This window comes from Hibiscus syriacus, unplaced genomic scaffold, assembly GCF_006381635.1.
Source record: "Hibiscus syriacus cultivar Baekdansim isolate YM2019G1 unplaced genomic scaffold, ASM638163v2 tig00110962_pilon, whole genome shotgun sequence".
NCBI lineage: Eukaryota > Viridiplantae > Streptophyta > Magnoliopsida > Malvales > Malvaceae > Hibiscus > Hibiscus syriacus.
The window spans coordinates 128,459-148,261 of NW_024062935.1; the positions used below are offsets into that span (position 1 = coordinate 128,459).

General features: G+C 34.1%; 2 protein-coding genes and 1 pseudogene across 7 annotated transcripts; 1 reads left to right on the plus strand and 2 right to left on the minus strand.

Annotated features, from left to right (window-relative positions):
* Positions 1-1,132: 1,132 nt before the first annotated feature.
* LOC120148498 lies at positions 1,133-2,269 on the minus strand (annotated as a pseudogene).
* Positions 1,511-19,411, minus strand: LOC120148524 (photosystem I reaction center subunit III, chloroplastic-like). 6 transcript variants are annotated; one of them, XM_039161614.1, is made up of 3 exons: positions 18,673-19,411; positions 14,409-14,412; positions 1,937-1,948 (listed from the first exon to the last, which is right to left on the minus strand). In XM_039161614.1, the coding sequence occupies exon 1, from the start codon at positions 19,339-19,341 to the stop codon at positions 18,682-18,684; it is 660 nt and encodes a 219-aa protein (XP_039017545.1). In that variant the 5' UTR covers positions 19,342-19,411; the 3' UTR covers positions 1,937-1,948; positions 14,409-14,412; positions 18,673-18,681. The 6 variants fall into 6 exon arrangements, with proteins under 6 accessions (XP_039017548.1, XP_039017545.1, XP_039017546.1 ...); XM_039161617.1 differs by lacking the exons at positions 1,937-1,948; positions 14,409-14,412 and adding an exon at positions 1,511-1,523; XM_039161615.1 differs by lacking the exons at positions 1,937-1,948; positions 14,409-14,412 and adding an exon at positions 7,523-7,552.
* On the plus strand, positions 16,490-18,119 carry LOC120148525 (LOB domain-containing protein 4-like). Its single transcript, XM_039161618.1, has 2 exons — positions 16,490-16,829; positions 17,580-18,119. The coding sequence occupies exons 1-2, from the start codon at positions 16,653-16,655 to the stop codon at positions 17,916-17,918; spliced, it is 516 nt and encodes a 171-aa protein (XP_039017549.1). The 5' UTR covers positions 16,490-16,652; the 3' UTR covers positions 17,919-18,119.
* Positions 19,412-19,803: the final 392 nt, after the last annotated feature.

A 19,803-nucleotide genomic window follows, 5' to 3' on the forward strand; every position in this document is an offset into this window, starting at 1 on the left:
AGAGAGGGAAAGTAAATTATATTCATAACATGATAGAGTTGAAATTCTTTAGAGGAGCGAATGTGAAATTTGATCATACTACCTTCATCAATCTTTCGGTATTCGAGTCAAATTTTTTTAAAAATTCGGGAACGGGTCGGATTTTTTTTTTATTTCAGATTCAGGTCGAGTTTTTTAAGTGTGATATTCGGTCGGGTTTGGGTCAGGTTCTTATAAAAAAATCGAGATCGGGTCGGATTTTTTTAAGTTTGATATTCGGGTTGGGTTCAGGGTAAAAAACACCCGACCCAAAAAAATATATAATTTTACCTTATATATTTAGGAATAATTACAATAATACTCCTCTATATATAATTTTTTTCAATTAAGTCACTGTTTTTATTGAATAAAATAATTTTTTTATTATTTCGGGTCGGATTTCTAATTCATATATTCGGATCGGATCAGGTCGGATGAAACTTTATTTTGGTCAGATCGGGTTGGGTCTCGGGTCGGGTGGACAAAAAACGCGACCCAACTCGACTCATGTTCATCCCTAATTGAGATGATTTTAACTTATGATGTTTATTAGTATGATTTTTATAATTTATTGAAATGAATAATTAATCAATAAAATGAAAATTAAATATTTTTTAAATTATTATAATATATTGTTACATGTAAGTTATAAAACAAACTAAAATTAAACAAAAAAAAAGACAATTCTATTATTTTACATTACCGAAATATAATTTATCTGACATGTCTGCGAACCAAACAGAATATGGAATTAGATTCCAATTCAATTTCTTGCCAACCAAAAATGTTTCAGATTTAAATTTCAATTCATTCATATATTTCAATTCCCTCATAAACATTTCAACGAACCAAACGCCACCTTACTACACTCTCATGGGAATAATGAAGGGTTTATTAGATTTGGAGGCAGTATAAAATCATTTTCTCGCTCTCTACCCATATATATGCAATAATAGTTTCTTTGAAGATAACCCCAAATAAAACTTAACCTGTACTTTCACATCTGGTAGGATTACAAATCACAACAAACCCTAGTTCGTACTTGATCATAAAATACTAAACACCTCTGATGGAAGAGATTAGATAACTAAAATGAGTGAATCGTTAACACTTACTAGTATTTAGGAGCACTATTTAATCTCTCTGTCTTCTCACCCTCACTGGCTCGGATGGCCTCTGCTATATTGGAAGCACTTTCAGAGAATGTAGTGCCCATTTCAGTTGAGTTATTTGCACTTGCAGTGCCTTCCGCATTACCTTCTCCCTTTCTTCTCTTTGCTGGTGGTGAGTCTGAATACTCATTTTTAGCAGAATCTGAGCTAGCACACATCTCCAAGACATAAAATGAAGATATGGAACCAATGGACAATCAATACTAGCTGAAAATTTATAACACAACAACAAAATATATATCAATTGTTACTGATGAATTCTGCAACTCTCACCCCTTCCGAGAACGATGATGCACTAATAGATGCTATTAAATTAAAATGCATATTCAATAACTGCATCATTATAAACATTAGTCTCTTTCTCTAACATGGAATATCAAAATGTGCTAAGCAAATTTAAAGTAACCCTTCATGTAGGGGTAATGAGAGAGAGGGAAGAAGTACTTACTATGGACAATGGTTGAGCGTATGAAAGTGGAGGTTGTTGCACTAGTGGTGCAGGAGCAGCTTCCGGCGGCGGCATCTGTGGCATTGCTGATGGACTTAATGGAATTGCAGTTGGACTAGGAGCTGAAAGTTGATATTGCAATAAAGGAGGCAATGAAGTTTGTCACACTGGAGAAAACCCCTTTTATGATCTTCCTTCTTCTCCACCGCCTCCTCCAAACGCTCATATATCAGATTCTTTTCTTTTCTTTTTTTCATTTTTCTCCATTTCCCAATAAGCAGAAGCGTGACTACAGTTAGTCCCTTCTTCACTCTCATCAGCTATTTCCCTAGGTTAGTAGCACTCTTATCACTATCTTCTTCCTGTAGTTGCTCATGAGACTATCCCACTTGTCGTGGCACTGGTTTTAGCTCCTCAAACTCCAACACACTTTTCTCCAACAGTAATCTTCCACCCATTGCCATTTCAGTTTTTTTGTTTCATTGTCTTCACTTCTGATCTTCATTTTTCTCTCGTAATCCATCTCCTTCGCCTCAATCAATACCAATGTTTCATTAAAAGTCCACCTTCCTTTCCTGTATTCCCTCGTCACAACACTGTTACCAACTTGGTCGGCCATCACCAACTTCATGCAACACCCCTAACTATAACATAAGGGTGACAGGCGGTAAAAGGAAGAGAAACTGGATCTTTATGCAAATGCTCAAGAAAAGGAAGCACAAATGCAAACAAATGCAAATGGGATTGCTTTTTGGACTCGACCCTTCTAAAATAAATGGCAGTTGTGGATTATTGTATGGATTGAGTTTTGAACCCAATGGTTCAAAAGCTTAGGCCTTTTCAATTCTTTAAATTTGTCCAAACTAATAATTTGGGCTCAATGGTTCTCAAGGCCTATCCATGTAACTCAACCAAGAAACGATAATTGGATTAGTTAGATTTGGGTTTTACGTAAACGCCTGTTAAGACTTGAAAGTCCCCACAAACCATGACAAACCCAACACCAAAAATACGCAACCGGTAAGAATTCCTCGTTAGTCATGAATCACCTGGAAAAAAAACCATACGGAAACATGGAAAACGCTTCTTGTTCAAACGACAATCTTCGTTTCTTTGCCATTAACAGGTTTAGTAAAGGTTGACTTGCCTAAATTATACGTGACAACAAATATTTTTCTTGTTCAAGAAACATACGAAGATGTAATAACTCATTTTTCTGCCACTCTCTTTGATGGGTTTGCTACTTTGCTTTGTGACAACATGTATGATTTTCCTTGTTGGCCATGCTTATGTTTTTTATGTACCAACCAGGGCAAGGCAATAAAGGTTGAAGAGGACCCACATGGTTTTAGTATTTTCATATAAAGGATCTTCTTGGAGATGTCCTACATTATCTTTTCCTTATCCCCGCCAAAAAAAAAAAAACACAGAGAAAGGAGACACTTTGATCGAATTGTGGCCCTTTTGCACTTCCCAAGTACCAATAAAAGTATTGTACAAAAAATCCCATTTTTATAAGGAAATATTACCAAAAGAAAAAAAAATCAACCAAAATATACTTTGCTTCAATAAAAAAAAAATAGATCCAAGATGAGTTATGCTATTAAATTAAAATCTTTTATTTTTTGTAAAAATTAAAAATATATATATAATTTTAATTTTAATCATTTATTTAAATTTACTTTTTGAATATAAGTTCATATAAAATAAATCATCAGTGTTATACAATATAAGTGGATTTCAGTTCAAAGTTTTATTTTAAGCCCACCAAATATTATATTAAGTCAAACACATACTCCCATCACAGAATAGACCCTTACGTCACTTCCCTCCATGCTTGCAAACTCCAATTAAAAAAAGGGAAATAATATATATATATATATATATATATATATATATATATATATATATATATATATATATATATATATATATAATTTTTTAATAGTTTAGGGTGAATATAAAATATATATTTAAAATCTTTTTCAGTTATCAATGCACACACACTCAGATGCATCCTACTTGAATCCAAGACCTCTAGAAAGAACAGTACTCTCATTAACTACTAAGGTCATTGATGAATTTGAATATACATATAATTAACATCAAGGGTAAACTACATGTGTAGTACTTAAACTATCAGTTTTATTTTGTTTCGTTTTAATACCTAAACTTGATTAAACAAAAGGTAAATGTTATGTATGATTTTGAAACAGATGAAAGTTTAGGTACTAAAATAAAATAAAATTGATAGTTTGGGGACTAAATGTATAGTTTACCCTAACATCAAAGTTGTAGTTCAAAAAAGAGTGATTAGGGCCGATCCAAAACAATGATTAAATGTAGTCCCAATTTGTTCCCTTTACCGCGAAAAATAAAATAAAATAAAAGTGCACTATAGATACATATCCTATTTAACATTTCCCTTTGCATCATAAATACCACTGGAAATTAATTATGTATGCATATATTGATTGTGATAAAAGTGCACGGTGCACCACACGAACTCCAAATAGAGAACAAAAACAACAAGACAGAATGATCGTGTAAACTTAAACAAATACACACTTGAGACTCGAGAGGAAGGTAGACGGGTGATGATGAAAAGCATCAACGCATTTTACAGAAATCGGGACGATAGATCGTCTTATTTCAAATTATAAGGACTGGGTTTAAATGTTTCAAGTCAAAATATAATTAAATCGACAATTCACATCTAATTCATGGAATATATATATGGACGGTTATGAGTCATGAATGAGTTAAAAAAGTAGTCGTACAAAGCATGCAGAGGATAAAACTATAAACATGACGTCGGGTTAAAGAAAGTAAGAATTAGGATCCTTAATCACTTTTGATTAGTGGATAAGTGGACATTGGACCTAAAAGAGTTTGCTTAAGCATCAAGGCATCCTTTCTTTCTCAATTATGTTCTGTCCCGATAAATAATTATTCACTCTATGAGGACAGAGGTCATCAAACTTTGGAAAGGGGATAAATAAATATCCCACCCAATCAAGTTTTGAATTTTGATAATATAAATCTTAATTATTACATCTCAAATGCATTACCTTATGAGTTTCAATTTAGTTTTTTTTTTTATTATCGCATTTTTATAGAAATAAATTTATTAATATAATCAACCGTCACTAAAGCAAGTGGTTAAAAACTTTCATTTGATATTTTTTCTCTCCTTTAGATTGTGGATTCAATACCAATTAATATCAAAATTCTCCTTTCCTCCCTTCAAATAGGATTTGCTCATAAAAATATTTATTGATATAAACTTAAACGTGAGTTCAGTAATTTTTAAAAAGTAATATCTATTTTTTATTTTAAATTATTAGTTGAATTTAAAAAATTCCCGAATTGATTTTTAATGTGATTTTTGGTACATTATGGGAATATATTTACTGTGATCATTAGAATCGTTACTTTTTTTACACCAAAAGGAAGACCAGAAAGTATAATTTTTCGAAAGTTTAATTGTAATCTATATAATTCCATTGCAAGAAATGTAGTTTTGACCTTTCTCAAACTACATCATTGGCTTGATATTGCAAGAAATTGTAATCTAGAATGTTCAGTTGACCTTATTGCAGGAAATAATAGAGCACAATAATGTGTTGGTAATACAAAGAATGTCACATTGCGTATGAACCGTTAGGCGTGGTTTGATTCGGTTCGTATGTATTTCTTTTAGACAAGATCTTTCTAATAAAATATTATTTAACAGAGTTTATTTTATCGTTTATAGTCGTTACAAAATATTTAATATAATTTATGATCATTAGAATAATGTTTATGACAATTAATTATTTTATAATTGTCATTCTATCTTTTACCATTTTATTCCTATATTGAGCCTATAAATGAATGTTTAATTTTTTATTTCATAATCACTTCGGAGAAATCATCCTTAAGCAAATTGTTTGCTTTAGAAACATTTTCCTTGTTTTTTATAAACTTGTTCGGAGTGTCATTTTGAGTTTTGAGAGAAGAGTAGTATCACTAAGTCGACTCCATATTTCGAGTGTACGAAATTTGGAGAGTCGTGCTAACTTCAGGGGGACATTCGTCTATTGTAGCGATTACACACATCGGGACGAATTCACTCCTAAAACAATGGTTAATACCACTACACGATTAATCGGTTATTTATTTAAATATTTTATTTAATATTTTCTAATTAATGCTAACGTCTCGTTTTGCATCCGTAATTCTTAATTGTAATTCTTAACTGATTTAGCCCCAGCATTTTGCCCATCAATATAGATAGAGTATTTATCATATATGAATTCATATCTTCGGAATCCAATATTTGTTACATACAGTGGCGGATCCAAAAATTTATAAATGGAGGTTCAAAATTTTAATTTCATTTTCTTAAAAATAATGGGGGTGCAAAAAAAAAATCTTTCATTTTTCTTTAACATATTATACTAAATTTCAATTTTTTCTTAAATAATAGAGATACTTTATCCGTAAGGATTTAGTGCATCCGCCCCCTCGTTACATACGTATCGTTGTTAACGAGTTATATTTTTATACAAGTATCATCACAGGCAATGTCACCAACGCCATATCCGTTGACAGTATATTATGAATTTTTGCATTTTACATTTTGTGATAGCATGGTTGACAAAACTCCTTTACATGTCAATAATATAATAATCTCTAAAATATAATATTATGCTCATAAATAATTATTAAAATTGGCATATTTAAATGATAGAACCTCAATTTTGCCATTAATAATAATAAAAAAACTAAAACATCTTTACAGAAAAAAGGTTTCATATGTATGCGTGACAGCCTAACAAATCAAGATTTTAGTCATCTCACGACGAAATTATTGACTCTTGGTTTTTTGCTTTTTATTTTTTGAATTTCAGCTATTGGCAGGTTTGGAATAAGCTAGACGTACACATGTTTGTACTAAATAAAAATCAAGAGAGATTTATTTTTAAAAATTGTTTTCTAAGAAAACCCTAGCAGCTTTTTTTTTCTTTTTTTCTTTCTTATTTTTTTTATAATTTAGGTTGATTTTATTGATTAATTTAATTTTTTTTAATTTTGTTTAACTGGGGTAGTATCGATTTTTATGTTGGTTACCGTCTGTCGGTTATCTTTTTTTTCTTTTTTTTAATAAAAATAATTATGTCTTTATAACATATTTCTCTACTTTATGACATATTTATCTTTGTTTTTGTGGTACATTTTTTCATCCTTTTGGTAACTTAATTTTTTGTCTTGCTTTTTGTTTATTTTTTTCAGAGTTGGATTTGATATCATCACGATTGATCAATATGGCGCTTATTTATTATCATAATAATTTCCTGCTTTGGACCTTGCGATTGATTTGGATACGTGTTTTGCGTTCGTTGATAATTTTTCACGTCGCTTGACTCTGATTTACGATTTGTTGGTGGACTTCAATAGCTTCATCCACTTTTTTTGTTCGTTTATCAATGTAGTTAGATTTTTTTTCGTATCTTTATTTTGTTCAAGTTTCTTGGTTAGGTTTTTTGAATTTTTTCTTATTTAGTATTTGTGTGATTTAAGTGGCTATTTTGGCATTTTTCCCGAAAAATCATCGGTGATCGGTATATTTACCGATCTAACACCAGTCAGATTATATTTCCTGATCTAACACCCTTAGCAGTAAAGCGCGCCCCCTGAACCGCGTTATATGTTGATTTGGCGCCACGTGGGGTAAGACGCACCCCCTGAACCACGCTATATTCTGACATGGGATAGACGTGAGTATAGCGCGGATCAGGGGCCGTGCTTTACCTGTGTATCTGTCACGCGTCAGAAAGGCGCGCCCCCTGCCCCGCACTATATGTTTAATTACCCCCATACCCTGACGCTTCACCCCAATCATCCCTATAAATACTCCCATCCTAAATCACTTTCATTACACCAAATTCTCTCAACTTCTCTCAAATACTCTTATATTCTCTGTTTAAGGTATATTTTATTATATTTTTAATATTTTGTATTTAATTTATTTAAGTATTTTAATTTATTTAATGTTTTACTTATATAATTTTTTGTAGATATATAATGGAATGCGGTCTACTTCACTTGGATGAAATCATATATCTCGACACTTTGCTGATACGGTAACATTTTAACGTTTTAATTTAATTTAAATTATTAGTAATAATTTGTTGATTTATTTAATGCGTTATTATTAGATTAAAAATTAATTTTTGTAATTATTTATTTTTAGGAGAAGGGCCGTGTATTAGATCCTTTTATTAAGAACCTTAAGTTAATGATACCTAGCCGTGTCTTGCTGTATTTAGTAGAGGTTGGATTTGGTTACATATGTAGATATCAGGGTCACTGTAAGATAGAACCAGACCTTATTTCTGCCTTAGTAGAGCGGTGGAGGCCGGAGACCCACACATTCCATCTTTCGTGTGGAGAGTGCACGATTACACTTGAGGGTGTTGCTATTCACCTAGGGCTTCCGGTGGATGGGGATGTTATATCAGGGATCGCACAGGGTTCCTGGACTACTTTGTGCAGGGAAAATCTAGGATGTGTCCCAGAAAGTTTTAACGGTGGTCGGATACCGTTAAATTGGTTAGATGTCAATTTTCAGGAGTTAAGCGAGGACGCGTCTGAGGATGAAGTTAAAATGTATGCACGGGCATGCATACTGCAGCTAATAGGAGGGTTGTTGATGCCGGACAAATCGCGCAACCAAGTTAACTACATGTGGTTGCGACATCTGAGCGACTTTCATCTGGCCGTATCATTCAGTTGGGGCTCGGAAGTTTTGGCTTTACTGTACAGGGAGATGTGTCGAGCCATTGACTACAGGCGTAATGCTATCGGTGGATGTCTCCTGCTGCTGTAGTCTAGGGCATGGTATCGATTGCCCTTTTTATGTCCCGTTGTGAAGAACCCATTCGTATTTCCACTACTCCTGAGGTAATTATAAAACTGATTTCATATATTAATAATTTTATAAATCGTATAATAATTGTTTTTCCTTGAATAGGTGGTCTACTGATAGGAAAAATCATCAGAGCTACCTGATGAATTAGAAAAAAATTAGGGTGCTAATCGATCAGAAGGCTGGCACACAGATATGAATTTTAATGTTTAAAAATCGATTTTATATTATAGTTATATAATTAGATTATTCTTTTAATAAAAATTATATATATTTGTTTTAGTTTGAATGGGTGCCATATTCTACTGATGATGTGAGGGCAGTGATCCCACCTGAGTTGAGGGGCCCATCAGATGTTTGGATGGCGATGGTCCCCTTGATCTGTTATACGACCGTCGAGTGGCACTTCACTGATTGTGTGCTCCTGCAATTTGATTATTTTCAACCAATTCCGTAAGAACCTCACAATATGGACGAGTTGCATAACACAGATAGACGCGGCAAGACAGATACAAATTGGCTGGTGAGGCATTATGAGTGGGTCGTGTTATGGGATGATCGACATCGTCGCCTTCCCCGTAGAGAGCTTATTTTTGATGACCTCTTGATGGTTGCTGACGGTTATTATGAGTGGTTCAACAGTAACGGGAAACCATTTCTGCTTCCCGAGGATGCACGAGGGCAGACCTTTCCGCGACGTCGACAGAGACGTTCACCGACACAGCACCATCGTCCCCCGACTCATGGGCAGAGAGCAGGTGCTTCGGTTCATCCTCAACTGCACCAGCAGGACCTTCACAGTAACCACCGTATCCAGCGACTTACATACCGCAACCATATATGATGCTGCCATGCCTTTCCATTACCAGATGCCGCCTCCGCCGCCTTTACCTAGTTTTATGACCCCGCCGCCGCCACCGTCACAGATGTCCCCTCCTGGAGGCTATTAGGGGCTATGTTTACAGATTTGACTTGGGGTTCATATACTGGATATTTGGCAGATTCAGCCTCATCACCCATAGCCGCAATACAAACACCTCCTGTACAGTTTTCACACTCAGCGATGTCTGGGTTTTATTAGTTTTCCTAGTTTTCGCAGGCCGGTGGGATAGTCAGTTATACACCTCCAGGGTCCTTATTCTATGAAGGTGCTTCATCGTCATCAGCTCCTTATCAACCTATGTATCTACTCAGGAGGAGGAGGAGGACGACGATGATAATGACAGCGAGGAGTCACAACTAGTAATACGAAGAAATCCTCCTCGAGACCGACAGCCACCGCCCTGCAGAACACATTCGCGTCGCAGGTATCGATAGATTTTGTTTTTTATTATATTTGTATTTAGTTTATTGGACTTTTTAATTGTAATTTTTTATTATTTCTCATTTAATACTTACTTTATTTTGTTAAATTTGTTGGACTTTTTTTAATGTATTTCAGTTAATTTTGTTTATTACTATTTAATATCAGTTATTGTAATTTGGTTATCATTTACCATTTAATGCTTATTGTAAGTTTGTTGTATTTAAAATTATTTTGAAATACCAAATTGTTATTAGTTTGATAAAATTTAATGATTGTGGTCGATAACTTTCTTAAGTTTGTCACTTATTATCTCTTTTATTATAATCACATATAACACAAACGTCCAATCTCGTATTATTGTATCGTTTTTTTAATCTTCATCAGTGATTATCGAATGACATTAACATGAAGTAAATGCAAATTAAAGTACAAGAATTATTGTTTGATAAACAAATACATCATTTCCTCATCAATTGTTACTTGATGGCAACAAAAGTGGACATGTTTTTCTAGTGTGTTATGGGTTCCTACAATGCCCACATCTTCTGTCTTGTCTAGATATTTCTCGAATATCCATATCTCAATGAATTTAATTGGATTTTGGACGACCACGCTCCCTCAATAAACTTGGATTTGGTACAATCGAAAGCCAATCTTGAACCTCATCAGGGTCTTTGTCATTACCTATGGGGGAAACTCAAATTCGTATACCTTAAAAACTTCAGATAGTAGGTATATGGGATCCACAAAATGGTTATAGTCTTGACGTGTATGCGAGCAAGCTGCTATCACATGAGAGCATTGATACTTTAGAGCTTGAAAAAAACCCGCAGACGCACGTTCTGTCCCTTAGATTTACTCTTAATGACACAGCTTCAATCCCTTGAAGAGGTCGCGACAACTCTGTGAAACGAAACATTTCATGCCTTCTAGAGAAGCTTGTTACAAACATTCCATTTGGTGCATAATTTTTTTTCTGTAGATCTTCAACTAATCTAGGGTGATAGACATGACCGCCTTGCATCCAGGTTTGAGATTGCCCCCCGAGCTTCGCAAAAAGTGCCCCCGAAATAAAAATATATAGTATTTACCAAAGTCGTTACTGGTAAGTGACGTGCACCCTTTAAGGTTTAATTGATTACCTCTGCCAAGTTGGTCGTCATGTGTCCATATCGATATCCACCATCATATGTGTTCGTCCACATTTCTTTATTGATGAGGCTGATGTAATCGTATCCTTCCTCGTTCTTAGCCCGCAAATCTTGAAGCATTGATTCAAACGTTCGAGAAAGTAGTTCGTAACCTGATCAAAAAATGTATAACTTATTAACTTGATTTCTTTGCAAAATTAAAACGATTGAATGAAAACAAACTACATCAATTTCACTTACCCATGCACACAATTAATTGACACTAATCATTCTTCTAGTACCTTCCATGGTAGTTCGCAGCAATGTGTCGGAGACAATACCTATGTTGGACAAAGAGTGGTTATCACATTGGACCCAAAGACTCCACTGCTGCTTTGATCTCAGCTCCGCGATCTGAAATGACACAGATGTTTTCCCTCGTGATAACATGTACACATAAATTTCGGAGGAAAAAAGCCCAAGAATATGTATCTTCTCCTTCGAAAAGAGCAAAAGCAACTGGAAGAATGTTGCGATTGCCATCTTGGACAACTACCAATAATAAAACTTGCTTGTATTTTCCATACAAGAAAGTCTCGTCGATCTGGACCACAGGCTTGCAGTATTTGACAACATTAACACATTGTGGGTAACTCTAAAAAACCCAATAGAATTGGCTTCGATCGCGAAGAACTCGATCATTATGGTATGCATAGGAGGTTTCGAAGTCCACAATTATCCTAGGATTCAACGTCCGCGCCAGCCTAAACCAACATGGAAGTTCGTTGTAAGATGCATCCCATTCTCCATGAAGTTTGACAATGGAATTTTGTTTTGCCAACCAATCTTTTTTATAGGAGACAATGTACCCATACTGCGATTGTATAGCTGAAATCAACACTGCAACAGTTATATGAGAGCTTGTTTTTACCATAGGCATGATGGCTTGGCATATCATTTCAGAGTCCAAGTTAGGATGATCTTGGTTGACCCCTCCAGCACAACATGTGTGAGGACCGTTGTATACTGTTAGTTCCCATATGTTGTTTTTCCTCTTCATTTTTGATACGTGAACCATCCAATTGCATCCGTTTTCACGTCAGGCACAGTAACATACATATTTTTTGGTCGTGGATCGGTTGACTCTGGACTGAACAGAATTACGGATATTGTAATTTTTTATAGCCATCACCACTTCTTTTTGCTTGAAAACTACATGCCTAAAGATAACTCACCATTATTTATTGATGAGTAATATCCATAGTCACCGAGATGAGGTATATCCACAAATTTTGGCCCGTACATTGCACCATAATCAGTTTCATACATATGTGCAGGAGGGTCAGTTTGTGCCACATTTCCTGGAACTTCATCATCATCGGAGTTGAATTGCGGTGATTTTGGGTGAATGAATAGTCCAGTCTCAACACCATCCGCACTAGGCTCACGAAGCGGTTCTTCTGGTGGATATGATGGTTCCTCCATGCGCTCCATATTTAGGTCGAAGAACCTACTACTTGCACGCCTTCCCATTGAACTAGAAGGCATATCGACATTGAGATCGAAAAAGCTCGCAGTCGAATGCCTCCCCCTGGAGCTTGAAGCCATCGTGTCAAATGGAAACTGCATAGATGGTTGCGTTGATGGCATCTCTATATTAAGGTTAAACGGATTTGCAGATGAATGCATTCCCCTTGAACTGGACGCGATGTTGCCATACGGATTGTTCGTCGACCCATCTCGACACATATCATAAGGAGTTGCAGATGAATGTCTCCCCATAATGGGAGCTTAATGATTGACCCCGAACGACACACACTTAAATAAAATTTGCATACATCTTAATATCGGCGTCTGAATAATTACTTTGAGCTTCAACATCATTTCAACATCATCATTGTTCAAAAGTTCAAACGCTGTATAAGTTAATGACTACAATGATGTTGGAAATCTGTACTGCAACGACGACATTCTTCTATTACTTCCAACATGAATCTTCCTCGAAATCTTCGTTATCAGCTCCTCAAGAGTTATGTTTCTCTTCAATGATATTTTAACACGCTCATTGATACGAAAACAACGCTGGTTTCATCTTCTCGAATTTCACCATCATAATAAACAATAGCTGAAAGTCGCACCATTCTTTGAGTTTAAAAGTGCGACAATATTATATTGTAAAAAAATTAAAACAATGCTGATTAAATAAATAATATATGAACGAAAATATAACATAATAAAAATTTTACACATAAACGTAAATAATTTAAATAATATAATTTTATATTATTATCTGTACCGAAAACTATTTCGACGTATATTCCCGCTTTCTAATTTTACAAACACAGAAATTAATTGACAACAATTAATATAATATTTTTTCAAATAATCATAATAAACAATAAATATAATAAAAAAATTATCACAAAATTACCTTATAACAAAAAATCGCACGAACTTCTGAATCAAATATAAGACAATTGTCAGAATTATTAACTGGTTGACGGAATTGTTGTATTAATTTATAAGTTGAGAGGAGAGATGTGAGGAAATTAACCGGGGGAGAAGGATATTTATAACCGAGAAAAGTTGCTATAATTATACAAGGCGCGATACCTGCACCGCGCCTTATATAATTTTATCAGTTAAAAGTATGGCGCGGCCCCTGCCTCGCGCTATATATAATTATGTCAGAGAATTAAAGGTAAGGCGCGGCCCCTGACCCGCGCTATACCCTACGTGGCGTAAGGCGCGCTCCAGGGGTCGTGCTATACCTACGTGTATTCCATGTCAGCATATAGAGCGGTTCAGGGGGTGCGCCTTATCCCACGTGGCGCCAAATCAACATATACTCGGTGCAGAGGGCGCGCTTTACTGCAAAGGGTGTTAGATCGGGAAATATAGTTTGACCGGTGTTAGATCGATAAATATACCGGTCACCGGTGATTTTTCGAGAAAAACGCCGACTATTTTTTGTGTCAATGGTTATAGGAAAATATCTTAATTATAATTTTTATATTATATTTGTAAATCTTTATTGTAATTCTAGATCATTTCTATTTTTAACCAAAACTAATGGCTTTCTGCCAAAAAATAATAATTAATACACATTTCCATACAAAAATAATTAGTTCATTAGATACAAGTCGCAAATAAACTAATAGTTATAATCAATATTTTTATATGCACAACAAAGTTTAAATTAGAATAATATTTATAATTAGAAGTAAAATTAATTTAGTAGTACATAAATTTAATTTGAGTTGGACTCAAACCTTAGTCAAAATAACACACTTTCTTAATGAATTCCCTGGTTGCTTGTCTTAACTAAATTAATCTTATCATAATCTTGCAAATAATCATTAATATTTTGGATGAATCTGCTATGCTCAACGAGTACCACCGAGTATCAATAACGGTAAACATCACTGAGCACTATTCATTTAATTTATACAAATTTAAAATTTTAAAGGAGTCAATATATAACTATAAATTAATTAAAAATTTAAAGGTAAATTATTTAAAATAAAATATTAATTACATTATTTTTCATAATTTTTTTAACAATAATTGGATCAAATATCAACCCCTAAATTAAAAAATGCTAAATATTTTTTCTTTGCTTAAATAATTTACCTTTAGATTTTTAATTAATTTATAAGTATATATTGAGTCTTTTAGAATTTTAATTTTTTATAAATTAAATTAATGACGCTCAACAGTGTTCATCGTTAGTTGTACTTAATTGTGCTCGTCGAGCATCGAATAAATTTTCAATTTTATGTTTTGAAAATCCGTAATTATTATAATTAAAAAAGCGAATCGTTGCATAACTAACAAAACTTCCTATGTGTTCAAAAAAGAAAGGAAGTGCTACTTTCAATTGAATTAAAACCAACATGTCAAGGCAAATTGCTCTTCATTATTACCTTTATTTTATCATTTTGCAACACGCCATATTTCTTTTTATCTTTATTTGAATTGCTTAAGAAAAAAATCCGATAGAAAAAAATCTAATAGTTATGTTGTACGACAGCCTAATATAAGACTCAAGAAAGACGCTACAAGAAATATTAATATATTTTTAATATTTTTGGTAAAACGCTACCTAAAATGTTATTTTTTTACCGAAAATATTAATTTCGCTACCTAAAATGAATATTTCCAATAGAAAAAATAACATGTTAGGTATCATCCGATATTAATAATTTCGGTAGAAAAAATAACATTTTAGATAGTGCTTTACCGGAAATGTTAAAAAAATATTAATATTTTCGATAACGTATTTTCTTAGCCTTATAAAAATCTAAGTAGAACTATTTTTCTTTTTTATGTGGTAAACATTATCAATGTTTCATAATAATTAAGTTGTTTTTATTCATGAGAATAATATGCTAATTTATGTTGGTAAAGCGCCCATCACAAAACTTTACAAATTCGGAAAAATAAAGAGAAAAGAAAACATATATACATATGAGAAAAAAACATATAGATCGTTTTATTTTATAAATGATAAATATGAGAAAATAAATAAATAATTATAGTATTTAAATTTTTTAAGTATATATAAATTGACTAAGCGTTGATAGGTTCACACCAAGGACGGATCGTTATAGGAGCTAGAGAGTACCTCGATATCTCAAAATTTGATAAATATATATATATATATATATATATATATATATATATATATTAAAATGATGTGATCATTTTATTTTTTTAATTAAATTCCTCTTATTTGAAGAAAAAACATACTAAGTTTTTTTTTTGAAAATTATTGAAACTCTTTTTCTAAATCTTAATTAAAATAAAAATTCAAGTAAATCTATTCAAATTATCTTGTCAAAATTCATCACTAATTCACACTATCATATGAAGAGAAAATAACGAGAAAATGAAAAATTGTTAAAGATACATCGGATCCACAAATATGAATATATACGTTAAAATTGTTGGCGAAACCCTAGTCTTAAAATGATTAATGTTTGAAATTATTATTAATTAGCAGGTTATGTTATTCTCCCAGGCATGCACATGCATCGTTTTCACACTAAAGAGTGTGTTACATGCAAATATTGTAATGAAATATCAGGTACCCATCAATTGAGAAGAGGGGTGTGTCTACTGTTCGGTTTGTTTAAATTTTTAAATTTTATTAATTTTTAATTTTTTATATTAATTTTTGAGATTTATATTTTATTTTTAGAAATTTCAAATATTATTTGATAAATTTTTAAAATCATTTTTATAAATATTTTAAAAAATATTATTTTTTTCAAATAAATATAAAGACAATTAATGATTCACATATCATATTTTAAAGTTATTTTACTATTTTTATTTTTTAAGTATCATATATATGAGTATAGAAATATACATGAAAGTTTAGCCTTTTATATTTATTAAATAAAAAGTGGGGTCCATCTTAAATGTTACGTGTTTCCATTTTCTTATTTAATAACCATCTCTCCCTACTCTCCTTTCACTCTCAATCTGATCTCTTTTGCTATTTTCCCTCTTCTTCACTTATCCTTCTATCTGTATCATCATCTCCAAGGAAGAGCATATAAATTAAAGCAGGAGTAAGCTTTTTTGTGTTGAAAGTGCAAGTATCAAATTCTAGTGAGAGTCTGGGCAGTCCTTCATATTCCTACTATACATATAGAGCATGAAGGAGAGTGGGAGGAAACAGGGCGCAGCATCGCCATGCGCAGCATGCAAGCTTCTAAGGAGAAGGTGTGCCCAAGACTGTGTTTTTGCTCCTTATTTTCCTGCAGATGAGCCCCACAAGTTCGCTAATGTGCACAAGGTCTTTGGTGCTAGCAACGTCAACAAGATGCTCCAGGTTCCATTACCCACCGTTTTACTTTATTCAAAAACCCTTAGCCTTAGGGAACTCCATTATCAATATTCCCATTTCCCACCCAAGCTTTAGCTTGGTGGCAATCATTATCCATATATAAAAGTTTTTTTATATAAGAAGATTGTATGTTAATAGTTGTGTCTAAATATATGTATTTAAAACCAAAAATCATAGAGTAACATCAAGCATGAACTCAGGATCTAAACTCGGTTACATTAATGAACTTCAAATCACATTATTAATGACACTCGAGGAACAAGTTTATTTATTAAAGTGTATTGAATAGTAGTTTTTGTTTGCTTTTTCTTCTTCTTCCTGCTTAAATGTCTAAGGGCTGTTCGCGGATCACGTGAAGATGTTTTCTAGGTGCTTTTCTCAGTGAAATTACATAATATTCCTTTTTGACCAGTTCTTTTTACAGCTTAAAATAGTATACATGACTAAACCCCCAAATATGAAAATTGTCTTTTCACCGAAGAGATCCATTCAGATTAAAATAATAATTATTGAAGACTTAAGCCACCAAAATCAAACACAATATATTTATATGTTAGTTTAACTTCAAAAGTGAGATACTTTGGAGACTTTTGACAAATTCACTGGCGCATAGAAAACGATGCAAGAAAAGATGTTAAAATGATATCACCATTAGCTCATATCACCTTGGGTTTTTACCCAAGGGCCTTTACTTGGGCCCTGCAGGCTAACTGAACTAAGCTATCGAACTTGCAGGACTTACCGGTGCACCAACGGGGTGACGCTGTTAGTAGCATGGTGTACGAGGCCAACGCCAGGGTACGTGACCCGGTTTATGGGTGTGTCGGAGCCATATCATCACTACAACAACAAATAGACACCCTTCAAACTCAATTGGCACTGGCACAGGCAGAGGCGATGCACCTCCGGGTGAGGCAGACTGTGCCGTTTTCAAATCATGGGTTCGGCCCTGCAAGCCCAAGTCATAGTGGGTCACCCTCATCTAGGCTCATGGGTTCACAAGCCAAGCCTATTTTTGACATGGATATGGTACTTGACCAGGCTAGCTTGGGAGAGTCCATGTGGTCATGCTAGCTTAAGTATATTACATATATAGGCTACATTTTTGTCACCCTATGCTTTATTTCCCTCTTATTATAATCCCTAAATTATCTTATATACAACAATTTGCGTAGACAAAAAGAGAGGTGGTGGCGAAAGCGGTGGCGCTGTGGCGGCTATTGTGTGTTGAGGTCATTTGGCTTTGGTTTGAAAATGGTGTTTGTCATTAACAATATATAATGTGCTTGTATAATTTTCATGATTTAAATTCGAGTTTAAACAATTGCGTTTATAATACATGCACGTTAATAAAATTTATATATAATCTCATAGAATGAAGATAATAAAGACAGACATGGAAAGAAAATCAGATCCAAATGTTTAACGTTAGCATTACATAAAGATTGCAGAAAAACTTGAAACACACATATATACGTACAATAATTTTACCAATACGCCTCTTTTTCCATAAATATTAAGTCTAAAGGGCTTCCATCTTCCTTCCCATCGTAGTTGTTGTCCCATTCAATCTCCGTATACCTAGCACAAATCAGATGAAAGCAAATCAAACTGTCATACAGTCAAATGATTTGTTTATGCATTCAATTACAGTAAACATATAAAATGAATGTTTATAACATACCCGTTAGTTTTATTACATGATTTTCACAAGAAAATAAGAAAACCCTCGTACTATCAAACAATATTTTGCCACGATTATAATGATATTCTTGTTACAAAGACATTAATAAAAAATTTTGAAGGTTGAAAGAGAAGAGATGTAGACCTGGGGAGATTAGACGTCCTTGACAACAAGGTCACCATTGACGAGCTCTCTGTAGGCAGCGACAGGCCAAATAAAGCCTCTGAAGATGAGGCTGGTAGCCAAAGGCACATCGATGATGATCTCCTTCATGGCTGGCTTCTTTTCATCGCTTATAGCAATGAGATAGCTTCTTCCGACCCACCCGATCCATCCAGCGATGTACAAGAACAACAGTCCGGGAGTGATGAACTCACCCCAGTGCCTCTGGTCGCCGCTCACTATCAAATGAGGCAACCCATCGGAGCCGCAAAGTAGGCCGTACTTGCCGTAGTTGTCGAACCGTCTCTTGGTTTTCTCGATGGTTGCTTTGATGGCGAGAGCTGGTGCGCTGTCGGGGGCGTAAAGCTTCAACGACGACTCCAGCTTCTTGATCTGCTGCTTCTCGCGCTTGGCGAATTGCTTGGACTCTTTGCATGGAGTGAGCCCCGAAATGTCTGCTACAGCGGGGAGTGGAGCCGAAAGAAGAATGGAAGAAAGAGCGAGAGCGGCTGAGAAGGCTTGGAGAGGTGAAGCCGATTTGTCGGATGAGCATACGATTAATGATCTTGATGAAACCTTGGGGGTAACTTGGGAGTTCAGCTTTGGCTTCAGAAGAGATTTTGAGAGATTAGTTGGGATTGTAAGAGACATCTTGGGAGTCTTCTTCTTTGTTTCCTTTTTCCTTTTCTGGTATTTTCTTGTTGACGATGAAGGAAGAGAGAAAGGGTGGGATGAGACTTAGAACTTTCGATTCGGGTAGCGGAGGGACTAATGGTGGGAAGAAGGATAAGAAAGCTGAGATGGATGGTTGTGATTGGCTAACTGCTGACTTGTGAGTTTCGGATTCTCTTACATCCTGATTATTTTGTCCAAAATTTAAGTATTTCGTGTTTGAACATGAGCCAGCCGTTACTGACTAGTGCATTGCAAATATGGATGTCATGGATCCGAGGGTTTTTATCTGAATATTAGGATCTGTTTGTTTGTCGTAAAATCAATTACGTAATTATTTTTTTCGAAATTTAGTGTTTATTTCATATAATTCATTTTTTAAAAAATATTTTTTCGTGTTTGTTTTACGTAATTTGTTTTTCGAAAAATGTTTTCCGTGTT

What these genes read in the sequence shown, in the direction of transcription:
- LOC120148525 (XM_039161618.1), top strand. Translation starts at nt 16,653, where the DNA reads ATGAAGGAGAGTGGGAGGAAACAGGGCGCAGCATCGCCATGCGCAGCA. An exon ending in ACGTCAACAAGATGCTCCAG is followed by an intron (nt 16,830 to 17,579) that starts GTTCCATTACCC and finishes TCGAACTTGCAG; the next exon opens with GACTTACCGGTGCACCAACG.
- LOC120148524 (XM_039161617.1), bottom strand. Translation starts at nt 19,341, where the DNA reads ATGTCTCTTACAATCCCAACTAATCTCTCAAAATCTCTTCTGAAGCCA.